The 18,698-nt window shown below is 37.3% G+C and overlaps 1 protein-coding gene across 1 annotated transcript in view; it reads left to right on the forward strand.

The window, feature by feature from the left end:
• Positions 1 to 18,698, forward strand: part of SYNE2 (spectrin repeat containing nuclear envelope protein 2) — a 352,560-nt gene that overhangs the window by 245,505 nt on the left and 88,357 nt on the right. The window contains 7 exon segments of the mRNA XM_020986547.2: positions 781 to 833; positions 1,487 to 1,681; positions 6,368 to 6,500; positions 8,556 to 8,738; positions 9,164 to 9,310; positions 14,295 to 14,471; positions 17,058 to 17,213. Coding sequence (XP_020842206.1) covers positions 781 to 833; positions 1,487 to 1,681; positions 6,368 to 6,500; positions 8,556 to 8,738; positions 9,164 to 9,310; positions 14,295 to 14,471; positions 17,058 to 17,213 — 1,044 coding nt within the window.

The raw sequence follows: 18,698 nt of genomic DNA on the forward strand, positions 1-18,698 counted from the left end.
ATACAGAGTAGCTGAAGATAATCTCAGGGAAAGGCCTTAGGAACTGAGAGTACGAGAAAAGGTCTCTCACAGAAGGTAAGACTTGAACTTAGTCTTGAAGGAAACCAGAGAGACTTAAGAGGCAGAACTGAGGGACAGAGCACTTCCTATAGCAGGAAGACAAGAGAAGGAGGTGTAGCAGATTAGCTCCAGGGACAGACACACATTCTCTCTCTCTCTCTCTCACTCACATATGCAAAGTGAGCAAAGGTTAAAAGTGTCCAACAGCTTGTTGTCGAACCTACTGTAAAATGTAACACATTCACCACCACTTTCTTTTCTCATGACAGAGAAGTGTGCTTATTATTTTTGTTTCTACTTTTACCTAATCTACATTTGTAGACTTAACTCCCTCTTTTCCCTTTCTCTACATCTCAGACCTCCTTCATGTTATCCTTGGTTCCCTCCTTCTTTTCTCTAGTCTCTGCTGATTCTCTAGTCTACTTCCTAAGACCTCTCCAGACACTCTTTATCCCAACCACTTGCATCTTCTCTTATATATTTCCCCCACAATCATCCCCTCTCTCTCTCTAACCTGTCTACTGCTCCCTTCCTTGCTACCTATAGACATATCCAAATCTCCTCTATCTTTAAACACAAACAAACCAAAACCAACCCTCACTTGACCCTACTGTCTCCTCAAGCTATTTTCCTATATCTCCTCCTTTTCAAAGCCATACTCTTAGGAAACAGAGACTATACCCATTGCCTCTACTTCCTCTCCTCTTAATCACTTCTCAGCCGTATGTAGTCTGGCTTCAGCACAGTACTGTAAATGTTATTATTTATAATAGGTATGGAAGCTGAAGTGCTGATTTCATTGGTATAGATGTAGGGATCTCCCAGATAAGGAAGCTCCCTTAATCAGTGAAGGTTAGTATCCTCTTAGCAACTTATTTAGAGAATTGCCTAGAGGAGTCAAACCTCCCGTATGTGTCAAGCAGGAATTGAACTGAGGTCTTCTTGATTCCCTGGCCAGCTCTCTATATCACTTTGTGTCTCCTTTTTACTTATGTCAAAGAAAGAAAATCATATTGTAGTTGCGAATTTTCAAAGTATGTGTTCTCAATCATATTTTCCCATCAAGAAAAAGTGGTTTTTCTTTTTTTCTTTCCTTACCTATCCAAATCCTTTCTCTCTTTCCAAGGTCTAGCACATTGTCTCTTCCATGAAGCTTTCCCAATTCCTGCAGACTTTACTGATCACACTCTTTTCACTGAATTACTGCATCACTCAAATGGAGCATTGCACAAAACAGCCACGAATAGTACAGCATCTTGCTTTGTCTGTTATTTCCTGTATGTTACTATAATCTCTTGCTCTTAGCACTTTGAAGAGAAGGAAGAGATTTTATTCTTCTGTATCCCACACAGTGCTGAGAACTTAGGAGCTGCTCACTAAATGGTCACAAATTGGTTTATTGATCCTGTAACCTTACTTTTCTTAGCAAATCAAAAGGAATAGATGAAAAGCATACCAAACTTTACCAGACTATGAACGAAGGCAAACACCTAGCGACCGCTGTGAGTTGTCCTGAGCTGGAAAGCCAGATTGCAAAGCTAGAAGAACAATGGTTGGCTTTAAACAAAAAAGTGGACCATGAACTACACAGACTTCAAACCCTTCTCAAGCATCTGGTCAGGTATGCTTTCTTAAAGCTTCATTGTTTCCAAAACTATCTGGGATAAGGGTGTCCCAGAAGTTCTGCTGTCCCAAAATTTCTCTTTCTGTCCTAATTTTTTGTATATTTTCTTTAGCATCATAAAGCTATCATGTAAAAGAGACTGTATTCTCAAAAGTTCATTATCATTTTTTTTTGCTACTTGTATGAAGGTATTAGTAACTTTAATTGTAAGAAAGTTCTCTAATTTCCTGGGAATATGAGGAATCTAATCAACAAAGAAGCATTATGAGAAGGGGAAAAAAATAAAGCTATCATGTACCTCTCATAGCTGTGAGTCATAGGGTTAAACCAAGATCTAGGAGACTGTTATTTTCTAGACATCAAGAGTACTTTTGATCTCGCGTTATACTGTATGTATATGCTATGAAATATTACCTTTGAAGACTATCCTTTTATGCTTAATCTCTGTTGAGATAAAGTTGGTGAGGGTGGGTCCCAAATGTAATGTCCCTAGCCCCCCCTTTTTGCCTTTGGCTCAGAATGAGAATAGAATCTTGAGATAAGGCCTCATGAGCTTTCTGTATAGACTGGTCAGGTTAATTGTTTTCTATGAAGTCCTGTTACTCAGTAGACACATGGTTTCCACGGGGCTTGGGAATAACCCAAGGTGGTCCTCTGAGGGAAACGTAGTTTCCTCTAATTCAAGGGATACCTGATCCCTAACTAAATTGTTCTTGTCTGTAGTACTTAACCATTCTTTGTAAACTAGATCCCATCCTTGATAACTCAGACTCTATTCCATTTTTTAATTTTTTTATTTGATTTTGCTTTTTTCAATTGACAGAAATCAGTTTTCTCCCCCTCCCATTCCCACTTCCCCCAATGGAAAGTAAAATAAAAACAAAACCTTTGTAACATAGATGCAGCAAACAAACAAAAAAACAAATTTCCAAATTAGCTACATCCAAAAAAAATATCTCCATCTGCACTCTGAGTCTGTCACCTCTCTGGGATAGAATTCCTCTGGAATTGCGGTTGGTCATTGAATTGATTAGAGTTTTTAATTCTTTCAAAATTATTTGCCTTTACATTGTTGTTATTATACAAATTGTTCTCCTGGTTCTGCTCATTTCACTCTGTATCAGTTGATAGAGTCTTCCCAGATTTCTTTGAAATCATTTCCTTTGTTATTTTTTATAGCACAATAGTGTTCATTAAATTTATTTATGTTCACAATTAGCTTAATGCCAGTATCCTGTTAGTTCAGGTTTGATATTGGGATGAAATGAAGCACTCAAAAGGCATTGAATACTCAACAAAAAAAAAGTTTACTTTGCCTTAACACAGTGAGGCTATGCAGGAAGGATACAGCTATGCTTAGTTTCTCTAGATGGCAGCCCCTCTCATTTCATATGGAAAGAAGTCTGCTCAGGAGGGAGGGTATGGTGATTCATGTGGTTTCCCCAAGCCAGAGGGGCCCCAACTCCATGTTGGTGGGATTTTTTATGTCCTTTCATGAAGAGGAAGCTGCATCAGTTCCTGGGAAGAACTTTGTCATCTTTTAGGGAAAACATCCCAATTGAAGGGAAACTGGGGAACCCTGGGCCTATCACAATATACTGTAATTTGTTCCTCAGTGCCTCAGTTGATAGCCATCTGTTTAGTTTCCAGCTCTCTGCTGCCACAAAAAGTATAAATAATTGTGTCCATTTAGGTACATTTCCTTTCTTTGGTAGGTCCAGTAGTAATATCACTGAGGTAAAAGGTATGTAGACAAGTGAGTAACTTTTAGAACATAGTTTCAAATAGCTTTTCAGAAGGATTGAACCAATTCAGACTTCCACCATCAGTGCATTAATGGGCCTGTTTCCTCACAGCCCCTCTGACATTTGTCATCTTAATCTTTTATCAGTTTTGCCATTCTGTTGGGTGTGCTATGGAACCTCAAAGGTGCTTTAATCTGTATTTCTCTGTTACTGATTTGGGGCATTTTTATATAGCTATTGATAACCTAGATTTCTTCCTTAGATAACTACCTGTTCATATCCTTTGACTATTGGGGAATAGCTTTTATTTTTATAAATTTGAACTGAGTTTCTTCTATATACTGTAAAAGAGACCCTTATCACAGAAATGTGCAGCACAGGTTTTTTTCTCAGTTATCTTTTTCCCTTATAGTTTTAGCTACATTGGTTTTGTTTGTACTAAATCTTCTTTTAAACTTTATGTAATCAAAATTGTTCATTTTACCTTCTGTGACCCTCTCTATCCCTTGTTTGGTCATGAGTTCATCCATTACCCCATTTCCTTTAAAGCAGCAGACTAAATCCTGAGGCTTGTAAGGCTCGAATGGAGATGTGTAGTAGCCTTTATCTTCAATTATGGAAATCCTTCTTCGCCAAACTTTTTTCCATCCATCGCTATAAATACACACACACACACACACACACACACACAACGGATTTGATCCTATGCATCCATGGTGGCATAGAATATTTTCTGTATGAAATCAGGTCACTTTACTTCTCTCAGACATACAATCCTGAGTGAAAAAAAAAAGTAAAGGGGCTGTAAGGCACTTGCGTACGTTCATTCAGCAAATATTCATTGCACATAAGCCTTTAAAAAAACCACCTGTATTGTAACAGAATCATTACATAAGAGAAACAAATATGTGCTTTCTCATATTTCTCATGGCAGGATTATGTTAAGTGCTCTCTCTTCTCTTTCCCACCTGCCTCATCTTGTAAACATTCACATATTTCAGCTACAAGGACCCTTACTCAAAATTCTCGTAACACTTACCTTAGATAGGAACTATTTCTATATCCCTCTCATTATAAGTGCCTTGCAAAATGGCTATTGGTTCATTTGGCTGACTGATATAACATAAGTTTGCATAGATGAAGAAGGGAAATAATCTAGGGCATTGGTCCATTTTAGCTCCCTCTGTCCACTCCCTGCCTATATTTACCCAAGCATGTTTAGCCAGCCTTTTAGCCAGCTGTTCAAAAGATAACAATGGAATATACATGTAATCATTCAATGACCAAGATTTTTATTGCAGAAGTGTTAAGACTATCCTGCCAGAATCTGGCCTGTAAAACCAGCCTTGTATGGAGTGTTACTGGGACTTATCCTATCTAGTACTTTCTAAATTCTGTGTAGAATTTGACCCAAGATACCCCAATCAATAAGACTACAACCTCTCCCATCCAAAAAACTAAATTAACCACAAATTATTTTAAATAGTATTAAATAACACATTCATTATACCCCTCTAATCAATCAATAAGCCTTTATGAAGTGTTTGTTATTATTCATAGAACTGCTAGTTCTGGGGATACAAAGAAAGGTAAAATTATCCCTGCCCTCATGGAACTTGCATTTTAATGAGGGAGAGAACATATAAATAAAGAAACATATACAGAGTACATATGGAGCAGATAGAAGGTAACCTCAGAGAGGAAGGCTTTCACAGATAGAAGACCTGGGGAAAATCTCCTTGTTGCTCAGTCATTTCAGTCCTGTCCAGCTCTTTTTGACCCCAGTCAGGATTTTCTTGACAAAGATACTGGAGAAGTTTGCTGTTTCCTTCTCCAGCTCATTTTACAGATGAGGAAACTGAGGCAAACAGGGTGAAGTGACTGGCCCAGAGTCACACAGCTAATAAGTGTCTGAGGACAGATTTGAACTTGGGAAGACGGGTCTTTCTGACTTTGGGCCTGACACTTTATCCACATTCCCACCTCCATGCCCAGGTCGTATTTTTTGCTGAATCTTGAAGGAAGCAAGGGATCCTAAGAGGCTAAGGTGAGGGAGAGCCAGGGGAACAGTCAATGCAAAGGCATGGAGATGAGAGATGGTAAGCCATTATGGTTAGATTGCAGAGTGAAGACAGGAGTGAATTGTAGTAAGACTGGAAAAGTAGGAAGGGATCAGGCTGCGAAGAGCTTTAAATGCCACCTAGGTGGTGCAGTGGATAGAGCACTGGGCCTGGAGTCCGGAAGACCTGAGTTCAAATCCAACATCAGACGCTTACTTGCTGTATATTCTTGGGCAAGTCAGCTTGGTGAGCCTGCCTTCCAGCTCAAGCCATCCTCCATGCTCTATCATGCCCAGCTCAGATGTATTTTTATAACAAAACAGGCAAATCCTTTAACTTCTCAGTTAAATTACATATGAATTTTCAGTTACAGATGAGTTACCAATCTATATTTTCCCTAATTCTGAAATCGCAGATCTAGACCCCCTCTAAAAACTTTACCTTTTGGTTCTAATTGTAATATCTACACATTTATTGTTAGGAAAATGGATGTCTAGTGATATAGGATCGCCAATCACTATGCATTTCAGTGCATGCTCTTTCTAAAAAGAATGTTTCTTGTTTCATCTCCTTTTTTTCCCTTTCTTAGTCCTCATAACCGAGATAGGCTATAGTAAGTAGTTATATAATGCACCTCAGTCCCATCCAAATTTGGACCATGAGCCATACACTTTATATAATTCACCAGACTAAGAGAAAAATTGCCTATAAAGGGGCAAAGATAGGAAATAAAGTTATGCTCCATGAAGATCATTTCATTTTCTAACAGAGATGAATATTATGGCATATAGTAGAAATAGAGGAAACTGTACTTGTGATTTGTTATAATAGTGGACCATGTTCTGGTTTCTTTTTCTCCCCTTTTGGTATTTTTATAGTTATAACAAGGACTCGGATGAATTAACCAAGTGGTTAGAATCTGCACAGCAAACTCTGAATTACTGGAAGGAACAATCTCTTAATGTATCTCAAGACTTGGATACAATTCGGAGCAACATAAACGATTTCTTTGTAAGTTATACAAGAATATGCTTTGATATTTATTTGAGAGGCAATTTAGAGAGCAGAACTCTGGGTCAAGAAGGCTGAAGTTCCACCTTTGACTCATTCTGGCTGAGTTGAGCGAATTGCCCAAACCCTTAGTTCACAGGCAGCTCTCTAAATTATGTTACATTTGCTGATCTACATATTTTTCCTTGGGGTATCTAAGTGGCACAGTGGATAAAGTGCCAGGCCTGGAGTCAGGAAGATGAGTTCAAATCCAGCCTCAGACACTTACTAGCTGTGTGATCCTGGACAAGTCACTTAACCCTGTTTAACCAGTTTCCTCATCAGTAAAATGAGTTTTCCAGGAAAACTCCAAATGGGGTCACAAAGGATCAGACACAACTCAAACAACTATACAACAACTTGCTGATCTACATACTTTTCCTCACTGGAAATTCCCTGAATGCATGAAATCACTAATGAAAACAAAAAACTAATTTGTTAAAGAAAAGTTACATTGACATTTTAGTGTAAATATGCACCTGAATCTACAGAAAATGAAAATGTGTTGTTCAGTCATGTCTAATTCTTTGTGACCCTGTGGACTATGGCATACCAGGCCTTTCTTTCTTCCACTGTCTCCCAAAGTCTACCCAAGCTTGTGTTCATTGCTTCCATGAAAACTTCCTAAAAATCGTTGTTGTTCAGTCATGTCCAACTCTTTAGGACCCTGTGGACCATACTGTCTATTGGGTTTTCTTGGCAAAGATGCAAGAGTGCTTTGCCATATCTCTCCAGTGGATTAAGGTTAACAGAGGTGAAGTGATTTACCCAGGGTCACACAGGTAGTAAGTGTCTGAGGCTGAGTTTGAACTCAGATCTTCCTGACTCCAGGTCTAGCACTCTATCACTTAGCCACCTAGTTGCCTCAATGAAAATTGGTTAATAGTAACTGTCTCTCCAGTTTAGAATTTTTTTCTGTATTTATTTTCTGTTTTTTTTTTAAATAGAGCAGACACACAGTCCAAGCAGACACAGTAATGTGGATATGTCTAAGTAAATGATATAAAAACCAGCCAGATTGTGGGCATACATTAAATACAAGGGATAAAGCAATGTTAATGAATTAAAGATTAGTTGATTAATTTGACAACATTGGATCAATCTATTTGAGAAGCACTTCAATATTCCTATGAAAACTATCAGACTCATGCTGGAATTATTTGTAAAGAAGTAAAATTCTACTTTTGTAGCAATTTCCAGTTATTATATTTGCATCGGAGAACTGTGCTTTGTTGATCCTGATTTTCTGATGTATTCCATAATATTTCCATTGTAGAAAGAGAGCACTCTCTCAGAATTTTGAGTTATAACTATTAATATGGACATTAAAAATGTAATTTTTCAAAAAAAAGTTTAAAATTTAAAGATTTAAAATATTTTATTGATGCAGCTTTAATTTTTTTGCCACAATCGTTTTCCAATAGTGTCTTTATTATACCTTCCCTTACCTAAGAAAAGTAAAACAAAATTGTCCACTGTATTGACCTCAGTTGAATATATAGCATTTCTTATCCATGAGCCAGTTTGTCCCTTCTGACAGGAAACAGATCTGTTCCAGTATTAGTCATCATGTCTAATCCAATTGTTATTGTCTTTCAATGCAAAATAAATATTAATGAATGGAAAATAATTGTGGTATCTGTGTCCGCACCATTTAGCACAGTGGCTGGCATGTAGTAGGAACTTAATAAATGCAAATTGACTGCTTGTGCTTTATTGGTTTTAAGCAACTCTCAAAAATTTTCTTTTGCTCGTGCAGAACCTTGTGTTGTATGAAGAGTTTCTTTGAAATTGTTTTTACATGAAATTGGGGGGGATAAAATATTTTTTTAAAAAAAGAATTTCTTTGTAAAGCATGAAAAGTGATTTGAATGGTTTGAGACAATGAATTTCACTTCAAAAATATTTTTTGAGATGATCAACAAGTATTTTTTCAATCTTAGTTTGCATATCAGCCAATTTAGTGAAAGTTAGATCTCCAGGGGATTACTCAGTTGTAAAGTTTGTATCCATTAGGAATTTTCAAAGGAAGTGGATGAAAAATCTTCCTTGAAGACTTCTGTGATTAGCACAGGAAACCAGCTTCTTCACTTGAAAGAAGCCGATACCGCTACACTGAGATCTTCTTTAGCGCAATTCGAGCAAAAATGGGCAACTCTGATCACTCAGCTTCCAGATATCCAAGAAAAACTCCATCAGGTAAATAAATATCAAAGAACCCAGCATAAATCCCAAAACTTTCAATTCTTAGCTTATAATGTCTTTAAAGTCAATTCTCTGATTCAGTGATTGGCATTATTGTTGTCTGCTTTTCTCTAATAGCGCTGCTGAATACAGGTCTTAATTACCAGACACTCCTCCATTGGGATCATTCTTAGGAGAGAATTGGGGCTTTAATTACTCTATTTCCCAGTTTACTTATGCCTCTCTCATACTTTATACAGAAGGTCATCTCCATTGTTTTTTGCATTGCTTATTTTTGAGCTGGAGTGCTGAGTTTGTTTTTGTGAGTAACCTTCATAATTATGGAGTGAGACCTTTTTACAAATCAGATATCTTTGACGTTGCCCTGATTCATGCTGTTAACTGGAAGTAATTAAATGGAAATCATTTTGTCCTTGCAGCTTCAAATGGAGAAATTGCCATCCCGTAAGGCAATCACTGAAATGATTAACTGGATGGACAGCATAGAAAAGCAGATAGCAGATGAGGCCACTGTAGATTCACCAAGTTCTGTAACTCAAGTGAAAAGTCTTCTTCAGAAGTACAAGGTAAAACTATTAAGAAGGGACCAGAAATCTCAGAACAAAAGCAAAAAAACAAACAAACTCAAATTAAATCAGGCCTTAGGGAAACACTAAAGCTGTGTGATAGAGAAAATAAATTAAACTGAATATAGACCAAGAAAAAGTGAGTAAAAATATAAAAATGCAACAAATTCTTTCCCTCATCCTATTAAGAAAACATAAATATTCTTAGAGCTAAATGTGAAAATAGTCTTCTTATTGGTCTTTGTATATATTGGTATTTATTTATTCTCTGATTCCCTCTCCCCTACCCGTTGCTTGTGACTTCTCCCTGGAAATTAATTTCTCTATTTCTTGTATCTAATTTTCTTTTTTCTTTTCTTTTCTTTTTTTTATATATTTTATTAATTTATTTTGATTTATCAACAATCATTTCCATATGCTTTTGAGTTTAAAATTTTTCTCCCCCTTCCTCCCCACCACCCTCCCCAGGATGGTACACAATGTGATATAGGCAATACATTTACATTCCTATTAAACATATTTTCACATTAGTGAAGTTGTAATTAAAAATTAAAACCAATAGGAGGAACCATCAGAAAGAGGAAACAAAACTCAACAGAAGAGAAAAAAAAAGATAGTAATTCATCTTTCACAGTTATGATTACTGTGTCTTTTTCTCCATCCTTTTTCCCCCGTTTATGTTTTTCTTTCTCCTCTCTCCCTTCCCCCCCACCAGTATTTTGCTTTTGACCACCGCCTCCTTCAGTCTCTTCTCTCTTCTATTATCCCCCTCCCCCTCTTCCCCTTCGCCCACTGCTTCTTCCCTCCCTTCCATCCCCCCTCCCTTTTCTTTCCCCTTTTCCTTCCTACTGCCCATAGGGCAAGTTAGATTTCCATACCTAACTGATTATGTTATTCCCTTCTTGAGCCAAATCTGATGAGAGTAAGGTTCAAACAATGTTCACCCCCTCCTTCTTTCCCTCTGCTGTAACAGGATTTTCTGTCTTTTCCTGTAATGTAATTTACCCTTGTCTGCCTCCTCCTTTCTCAGTACATTTTCTAAGATCAGACTAATCCACTTACTTGGATCTATTTAACCCACTTGATTAGATTTTTTTTTATCATTACATCAAAGTCAATTAATATCCACCTCCTTTATGTATACTTCTTTAACGTGGTGTAATAACAATACAGTTCTCAAGAGTTGCAAGTGTCATCTTCCCTTGTAGGGATGTAAACAGTCTGCTCTTATTAACAACATTTTGTATCTTTCTGTCCCATTTACCTTTTTATGTCTTTCTTGAATCTTGTACTTGAAGATCAAATTTTTTGTTGAGCTCTGGTCTTTTTATCAGAAAGTTTGGAAGTCCCCTATTTCATTGAATATCCATCTCCTCCCTTGAAAAATCAAGCTCATTTTTGCAGGGTAGTTGATCCTTGGCTGCAATCCAAGCTCCTTTGCCTTACGGAATATCATGTTCCTCGCCCTGCGGTCTTTTAATGTAGAAGCTGCAAGGTCCTGTGTAATCCTGACTGTGGTTCCGTGATATTTAAATTTTTTCTTTCTGGATGCCTGCAGCACCTTCTCTTTCATATGGTAATTTTGGAATTTTGCTGTTATATTCCTTGGTTTGTCAATTTGGATCTCTTTCAGGTGGTGAGCTGATTCTTTCTATGGTTATTTTCCCTTCTGGTTCTAGGACTTCTGGGCAGTTTTCCTTTATGATTTCCTGAAAGATACTGTCCAGGCTCTTTTTCTCATCATGATTTTCAGGTAGTCCAATGATTTTTAAATTGTCTCTCCTGAATCGATTTTCCAGGTCGGTTGTTTTACCGATGAGGTATTTTATGTTTTCATTTTTTTGTTTCTGTTTGACTGATTCTTGCTCTCTCAGAGAGTCATTAGTTTCCATTTGTCTAATTCTAGTTTTTAACAGATTGCTTTCTTCTGTTAGTTTTTGTACTTCCTTCTTCAATTGGCCAATTGTATTTTTAAAGGATTTGTTTTCTTCAGTGTACTTTTTTTTCCAGTTTGCCAATTTTGTTTTTAGGGACTTGTTTTCTTCAGTGTACTTTTTTTCCAATTGGCCAATTGTATTTTTTAAGGATTCTTCTACCTCTTTTATTAGACTTTTAAAATCCTTCTTGAGTTCTTCTAAGAAGGCTTTTTGGGCTTCAGACCAGTTCATATTCCCTTTTGATGTTGCAGATGTGGGTTTGTTGACAGTGTTGTCCTCTTCAGAATTTCTGTCTTGATCTTCACTCTTCTCATAATATGAATCTATGGTACATTTCTTTCTACTCATGGTTTCTTTATCCCCTGGCCTTTAAAGAGATTGAGCTCTCCTGCTGGGGAACAGAGGGCACTGACCCAAGCTTCTTGTGTTGGGAGCCTAGGTCTTGGTCACTGGCTTTGTGGGCTGGGGCCTCTTATGTTGGCAATTGGAGGCTGTAGGGTTCTGGCAGCTTACCTCGTGTTGGGCTGGAATCAGCAAGGCTCTGACTTTAGGTAGACTTTAGGTGGCTTTCTTCAGCTCTTTTCAGATGAATGCTGCAGGTTACTCATCCGCCTGGGGCCTTTTGTATTGCTGCTTCCCTTATTTTTGCTGAGGCACTGGGAGACCCATTTGCTGGGCTGCTGCACTGCTGTTCCCTGTCTTTCAGATGTTCCAGGGTTTTTTTCTGGGTTTTCAGAGGTTGATAGGGGAGAATGAGAGTGACCATCTTTTTACTCTGCCATCTTGGCTCCTGGAAGCAGAAAGACCTTTAATTTTCTTCATACATGCCATTTCCCCTAATAGGACTCCTTGCAGGCAAGAACTGTTTTTTATTTCTGCCTCTGTGTCCTTTCCACCTAGCACTTTATGCCTAGTACATCGTAGATGCTTGAAGAATATTGATTTATTGATTGATCTTTAGATTTACAGTTAACAAAATAATGATGGCACAGAGTTTATATGTAGTTTCCCTATATTGTCCCATGGTGTTCATTTGCTGGTAGTTAAAAAGATTTCCAGATGTGAATCTCCAGGGCAGTGGTTCTAGTACTTTTGCTTTTCTTTTCTTTTCCTTTTTTTTTTTTTTTGGTGGTGGTGGTGATGGGGGCACCTAGTACAGTACTGGCAACAAAGGAAGACTCCTAGAAAAGTGGGCCTCCAGACCCATTACTCAGGCCTTGGGATTCATATCTCTCTCCCTCCTCATATTGGAAGTTCCCATGGAATTTCCAATCAAGGAGGTGGCATCGTAGCAGTGGAGAGAGGCAGATGCTATTGTGACCTCCTAGACACCAAACCCAGACGAACAGTAGCAAACTGCATCTGGGGGTGGGGGCTGGGAGATGTGAAAGGCTGGGAGCATGGGGGAAGGGTCTCAGCACATTCAGTAAAACTCAGGTCATACTTTTTGGGCATACTCGTGGTCAGTCTGAATGGGAGGTGAGAAAAGGGAAGGGCACAAGCATTTATTAAGTGCCTACTATGTGCCAGGCATTCTGATAAGTACTTAAAAACTGTTCTTTCATCTGATCCCCACAACAATGCGTGCGATAGATGCTATTCTTATCCCCATGTTATAGTTGAGAAAACTGAGGCAGGCTTTGGTTAAGTGACTTGCCCAGGGTCACACAACATGTAAGGGTCTGGGACTAAATTTGAACTCAAGTCTTCCTGATTCCAAGATGAGTGCTATATCCACTGGATATAGACTAAGACTAACTTCTTCATTTTAATCTGGCAACTGATAAGTTCAGTGCCAGCACAGCTCAATGCAGAGTTAACCGCGGCATAACAAGTTAAAGCCCCGTGACCACAAAGTGGCGCCCTCTCAATTCGGCTGAGCAGAAAGCATCAATACATACCTGCGATTGAATTGTCTCTGTATCTCCTCCACCTAACGTTCTGTGCCACAGGGGAAGGGCTTCTTAGCACGATTAGTAAAACTCAGAACATCCTCTCTGAGAACTACTACTGTGCGAGGAGGGAGAAGGCACAGGGCTGGGTACTGAGGATACAAGGATAAATACAACAGCTTCCTTGCCCTCACCAAACTTACATTCTGTGGGAAGGAAACAATATGTATGTAGAAAATTAAATATAGATATAGATATGGATATAGACATACATAGATAGACAGATAGATATACACATACAAAGTAGTTTCCATCTCCAAGGCACTAGCTATCTCCAGGAAAGATCAAGGTGGGCTTCCTGTTGAGGGGTGGCATTTGACCTGAGCCTTGAAGGATGCTAGAGATTCTAAAAAGCAAAGATGACTTCTAGGAGGCATAGTTTGCTGAAGTTTCTGTTCTCTGAGCCATATTTCGTGAGGTGTGCACTCTAGGCCTTTGCTGGCCTGGTGGGTAGAGGAAAGATTTATCTGCCAATGGCAAGGTAACTCTCTTTAAATATTCAATCATTTAGTGAGAGGGTGTTGGCTTCCCAAACCAAAACATCCTTCCCCTGTATTTATTTTTTTCTCCCCTAGACTATAAACTACTTGATAAAAATAATTTCTTTGTTTTGTATTTATATCCCAAGCACAGTGTACATAGTCAGAACTTAATAAATGATTTTCCAGTTATACGTCTGCATAAAAGCAAAGTGCTATGCTCCCCACCTCCTCCCAGTGAATCACCATTCCAAGGGCTCTCTATAAATTGAAATTAACCATCCCTGAAGAGGATTTTTCCAGGCATTTCCAGAAAGAAACAGGTTTTCTGAATCTGCCTCAGCTATATATAGCACTTCAGTCATCTCACTAAGAGCTTAGGAGGCTTCAGAATTGGCCAGAAGTCCCGGGACAGAATGCTAAGTTGGCTTTTAGTTAGAGAGCACATTAATAAAGACTCCTCCCCTGGAGGACACTGAAGTGAAAATCCATCTTGATGACCTTCCTTCAAATTTATTTAAGTGTCTCTCTCCTGTTCCCCTCACCCCCACTCCATAAACACTTTAGAAAGTTATCTACTGTTCATGGTTTTGTTTCTGTTTTTGTTTTTTTTTAGGAATCTAGGATGGAAATGAATTACAAACAGTGGATCATTGATTTTGTCAATCAGTCACTGCTACAGCTAAGCACCAGCGATGTAGAAAGTAAGCGTTATGAAAGAACTGAATTTGCAGAGCGCCTTGGAGAAATGAATCGTCAGTGGCATAAGTTACATGGGACACTAAACAGAAAGGTTTGCTCCTAATTGTTTTCCAGTTTTCTATTTTTAGCTTGGGCTAAATCATATATGTATGTATGTATGTATGTATATGTATATGTGTGTATGTATATACATTATATATACATATATACACAGAGAGAGAGAAATCTTCATGTACTACTAAGTTTTAACAGTTTAAAACCCACATTTGTACATATATGGGAGGTCTCCAGCACATTGAGTGAACCCCCATGATAAACTTTTAAGAGAAAATGGATAAGAACCACATAGGAAGAGCAGGCATGGATATGCTGATATATATATACATTGAATATATATATATATATATATATATATATATATATATATATGCATAGTCTCAAAATATACAAATGGATCTGAGATCTCGTTCATTTTGAAGTTCTCTCCAGTAATACAGATGCATCCAGGATATCATGCAACCCATCCATGTCAGCCCATCCTGTGTGACATTTGCTTGTATCCTCCAGGATATGATGATGAATCTATGTTTCCCTCATTAGTTTTACCACAAGAGGTCCATCCATTGAAGAAGGTTGGGAGTTCCTTCACATTTTCTTCACATTGAGAGGATATCAGTAGAGCATGTGGGCTTTCCATCAATCATCCCTCATTCTCAATATATCAGATCTATAACATAAATATATGTGCTGCTGTTTATAATATAGGTACTAAATATAATACATATAGAAACATGTTACATATTGTGTATGTATTATACATAGCACATGTATATAGTATTAAACTGTAATATGTCTCACTTTGTATACGCATACTTATGGTGCCCTCAAAGTTGTACTGAAGTTTTAAGTTTTAACTGCAATAAGACTTTGAGGACACCCTATATAAATTTATATTACACAAAGTGAGGCATGTTAGAGTGTATTAATTTTAAGCTATTAAGCAATTTTAAGGTATTAAAACTTAAAACTGCCGCAAGTCTTTGGGGACATCATGCATATAGTGGAAATTGACTGAACACATTTAGAAACCTGGATCTGTGATATAAGTTTGGAAGACTTTACTGGATAGTCAGATAAAAAGAATCTAGAGTTTATAGAATATTTTATTCAAATTTACAGATAAATGTGTCTTTAATCTCAGTCATTCTTTGAAGTATGTATTCCATATGTTACAAGTAATATAATTATATATTATATAATCATATATAGTTAAGTATAATATTTTAAGTAAAGTGTATTTAGAGTTCTTAAAAAAGAAGACATTCAAATAGCTACATTATCATATGTTTATTCCCTGAAGTAAAAACCCTTCAGTTTTCCTGGAAAAGTATGCATAGCACCTTGGACTTATGGCTAGAAGAGATCTCCCAGGCCTCATCCTTTCATTTTACAGATGCAGAAACTGAGGCCCAGCACAGTTAAGTTGACTTTCCAAGGTCACCCTAATATCCTATGAAAATTATTGGGTTTCATTTTTTGAGTCTCATTAGTAAGCAATGAGAGAGTGAGTGAAGACAGTATGGATTGCTGGTTAAAGAGCTGGCCTAGGAGCCAGTCTGACCCAGGTTCAATTCCAGCCTCTGCTGTATCCTAGTTGTGTGACTCTGAGCAAGTTACTTATCCTCTCAGGGCTCTAGACTGAGACTTAAGCCACACAGGAGGTGCCAAAATGGGTATTTTTTGCATTGTGGGGTTCCCTGTATCAATGAAAGGTGCAGTACCTTTCCCTATCCCTGGTAACGAATAAGAAAAAAATTCCAACTAAGTGAAAGAACAGGAAAAATCTATTCAAGATGGTGAAATGTACTGTATGGACAACTGTATGGTTATTGGCATTCCCTGTGGAACTAGATATAATTCTATATAAACTTTCACAATGTGAGTATAACTGCCCTCTCCTCTGCCCTGTCCAAAGATACATTGTTAATGAAATATCACCCTGGTCATCTGGAGGGGATTGATAAAGGCATACTCATAGTAGGAAAATTCTGGAGAAAGAAATTTTTAGATTTGTGTACACTTTAGAAAGAGAGTAAAAAAAATAGCCTCTTGTGGATATGTGATTTCATCAGTCTGGGTGCTCTTTTGGAACTTAATCAGGTGGTAACTTCTTCATGTTTTCTCATTCTATACAATTACTAAAGAAGAGTAAAAACATTGAGTATGTTTCTCACAATTATCATATAGCTTCAATAATAACTGCCAACCTACATAGTCAGTAGTTTAGTTTTTATTTTAAATATTGGTCTTTAATGAGACTTGATAGGTTTTCCTTTTTTTTTTTAATTAATATATTTTGATAGGAATTGCTAGGAAAGCATAGGTTTAAATATTTGAAATATAAGAGAAATGACCAATATGAAAATATTTTACATGATTGTACATATATAACCTATATGAGATTGCTTACTGTCTCAGGGAGGGAGGAATAAATTTTGGAACTCAGAACTTAAAAAAAAGAACAAATACTAAAAATTGTTTTTACATATGATTGGGGGGAAATAAAATATTATTTTAAAGAAAGAAACGTAAGAGAAAAAAGTCCTCTGAAAACTGTTGAAGCAATGTAATTCGTTCACATATGTAGTGCATTTGATTGAAGGCATACATTTTGCAGATTCAACATTTAGAACAACTTCTAGAGTCTATCACTGAGAGTGAAAACAAAATACAGACTTTGAGGAGTTGGATGGAAGCCCAAGGAGAGAGACTAAAAACATTACAAAAACCTGGAAGTGTAATATCGGTGAGGAAGACTCTGTTGGACTGTCAGGTAAAAACAACCTAGCATTTATAAGATACTTGATTTAAGTATGTCACAAATATGTGGGGTTTGTTTTTTTTTTTTAACTTCATAGGCTTTTTTCATTCTTGGAGGTAGGGAAAGTTCAAATGAAGCTACACTTGTATATACATTCCTGTATTTTGTTGTTCAGTTGTTTCAATCATATTCAATTCTTCATGACCCCATTTGGGGTTTTCTTGGCAAAGATACTGGAATGGTTTGCTATTTCCTTCTCCAGCTCATTTTACAGATGAAGAAACTTGACGCAAACAGGTCTTGCCTAAGGTCACATAGCTAGTAAGTGTCTAAGGCCAGATTTGAACTCAGGAAGATGAGTTTTCCTGACTTTAGGCCCAGCGCTGTGCCACCTAGCTGCTCCTACATTTTTGTACATATAATAATAATAGCTAGTATTGCTATGGTGCTTTTGGGTTTCCAAAGAGTTTTATATAAAGTGTCTCATTTGAGCCTTGCAACAATCCTACAGGTGGGCTTTGCAGGTTTTATTCTCCTTATTTCACAAATGACGACACTGAGTCTCAGAGAGGTTAAGTTACTTGTCCATGGTTTTATATATTTGCTACCCTGTTGGAGGCAGGGAGTCAAACTAAAGTTTCTTAACTCCAAATCTAGTGTTCCTTCCACTGCATTCTGTTGCTTTTATAATTAGGTGATCATCCATGTTTATGAGACAGAGTTTATTTTACATACATGTTAACCTTCATTTGAGAAGATTTGGGGAGAACAGTTTGTAGGGTTAGTTTTTTTTGTCACTGGAAGCTTTTGAGGGTATTGGGGCTTTTTTTTTTTCAGCAAAAAAATTAGCAAAGGTAAGTGTAGTCAGCTACCAGTTAATTTGACTTATTTCTCTTTTGACCAGTCTTCTAATTACAAAATTGCTGCAAAATTATTTTTTAGTTCTTTCATTCTGACCCTCTTCAGAGAGAGAGAATTTTCTTCCAGCTGATAAGTATTGTGATGAAAAATAAATGTTTTCCACTGAGTTCCTGTCATGTTTAGAACAGAAATCCAACTTAGCATTAATCCTGAGGGAATTTGATGTATTCCTTTTCTTATGCATTGCATCCACTATTGGCAATCTGCAAATTATGATAATGCTGTGAATAATGATGGGCAATACCTTTGAGCTCTTAATGATAATTATGTGTTAGTAAAATGGAAATTCCATTAACACTAACTTCTATTGTTAGTGAATAATTTGTGCATCATTAACTAGGTATGTGACAAGTCTGTTGTTGTGTTGTCTTTCTTTTCTACAAAGGCTATTTTGCCTTCCTCCTATGCATCCATGGATAAGGAAGTTAACATGGAGATTCACCAGTCTCACTAATTATTCAAGCCTGGTATTTCCATATCAGCTAAACTTATTGCATTCCCTCTTCCCCTGGAGAATTCAGAAGGAAGTTATGCAAACTCAAGACTACTAATTATACTTTCAAGTTTAGTAAAAGT

Source organism: Phascolarctos cinereus, unplaced genomic scaffold, assembly GCF_003287225.1.
Source record: "Phascolarctos cinereus isolate Bilbo 61053 unplaced genomic scaffold, phaCin_HiC Scaffold_3;HRSCAF=262, whole genome shotgun sequence".
Taxonomy (NCBI): Eukaryota; Metazoa; Chordata; class Mammalia; order Diprotodontia; family Phascolarctidae; genus Phascolarctos; species Phascolarctos cinereus.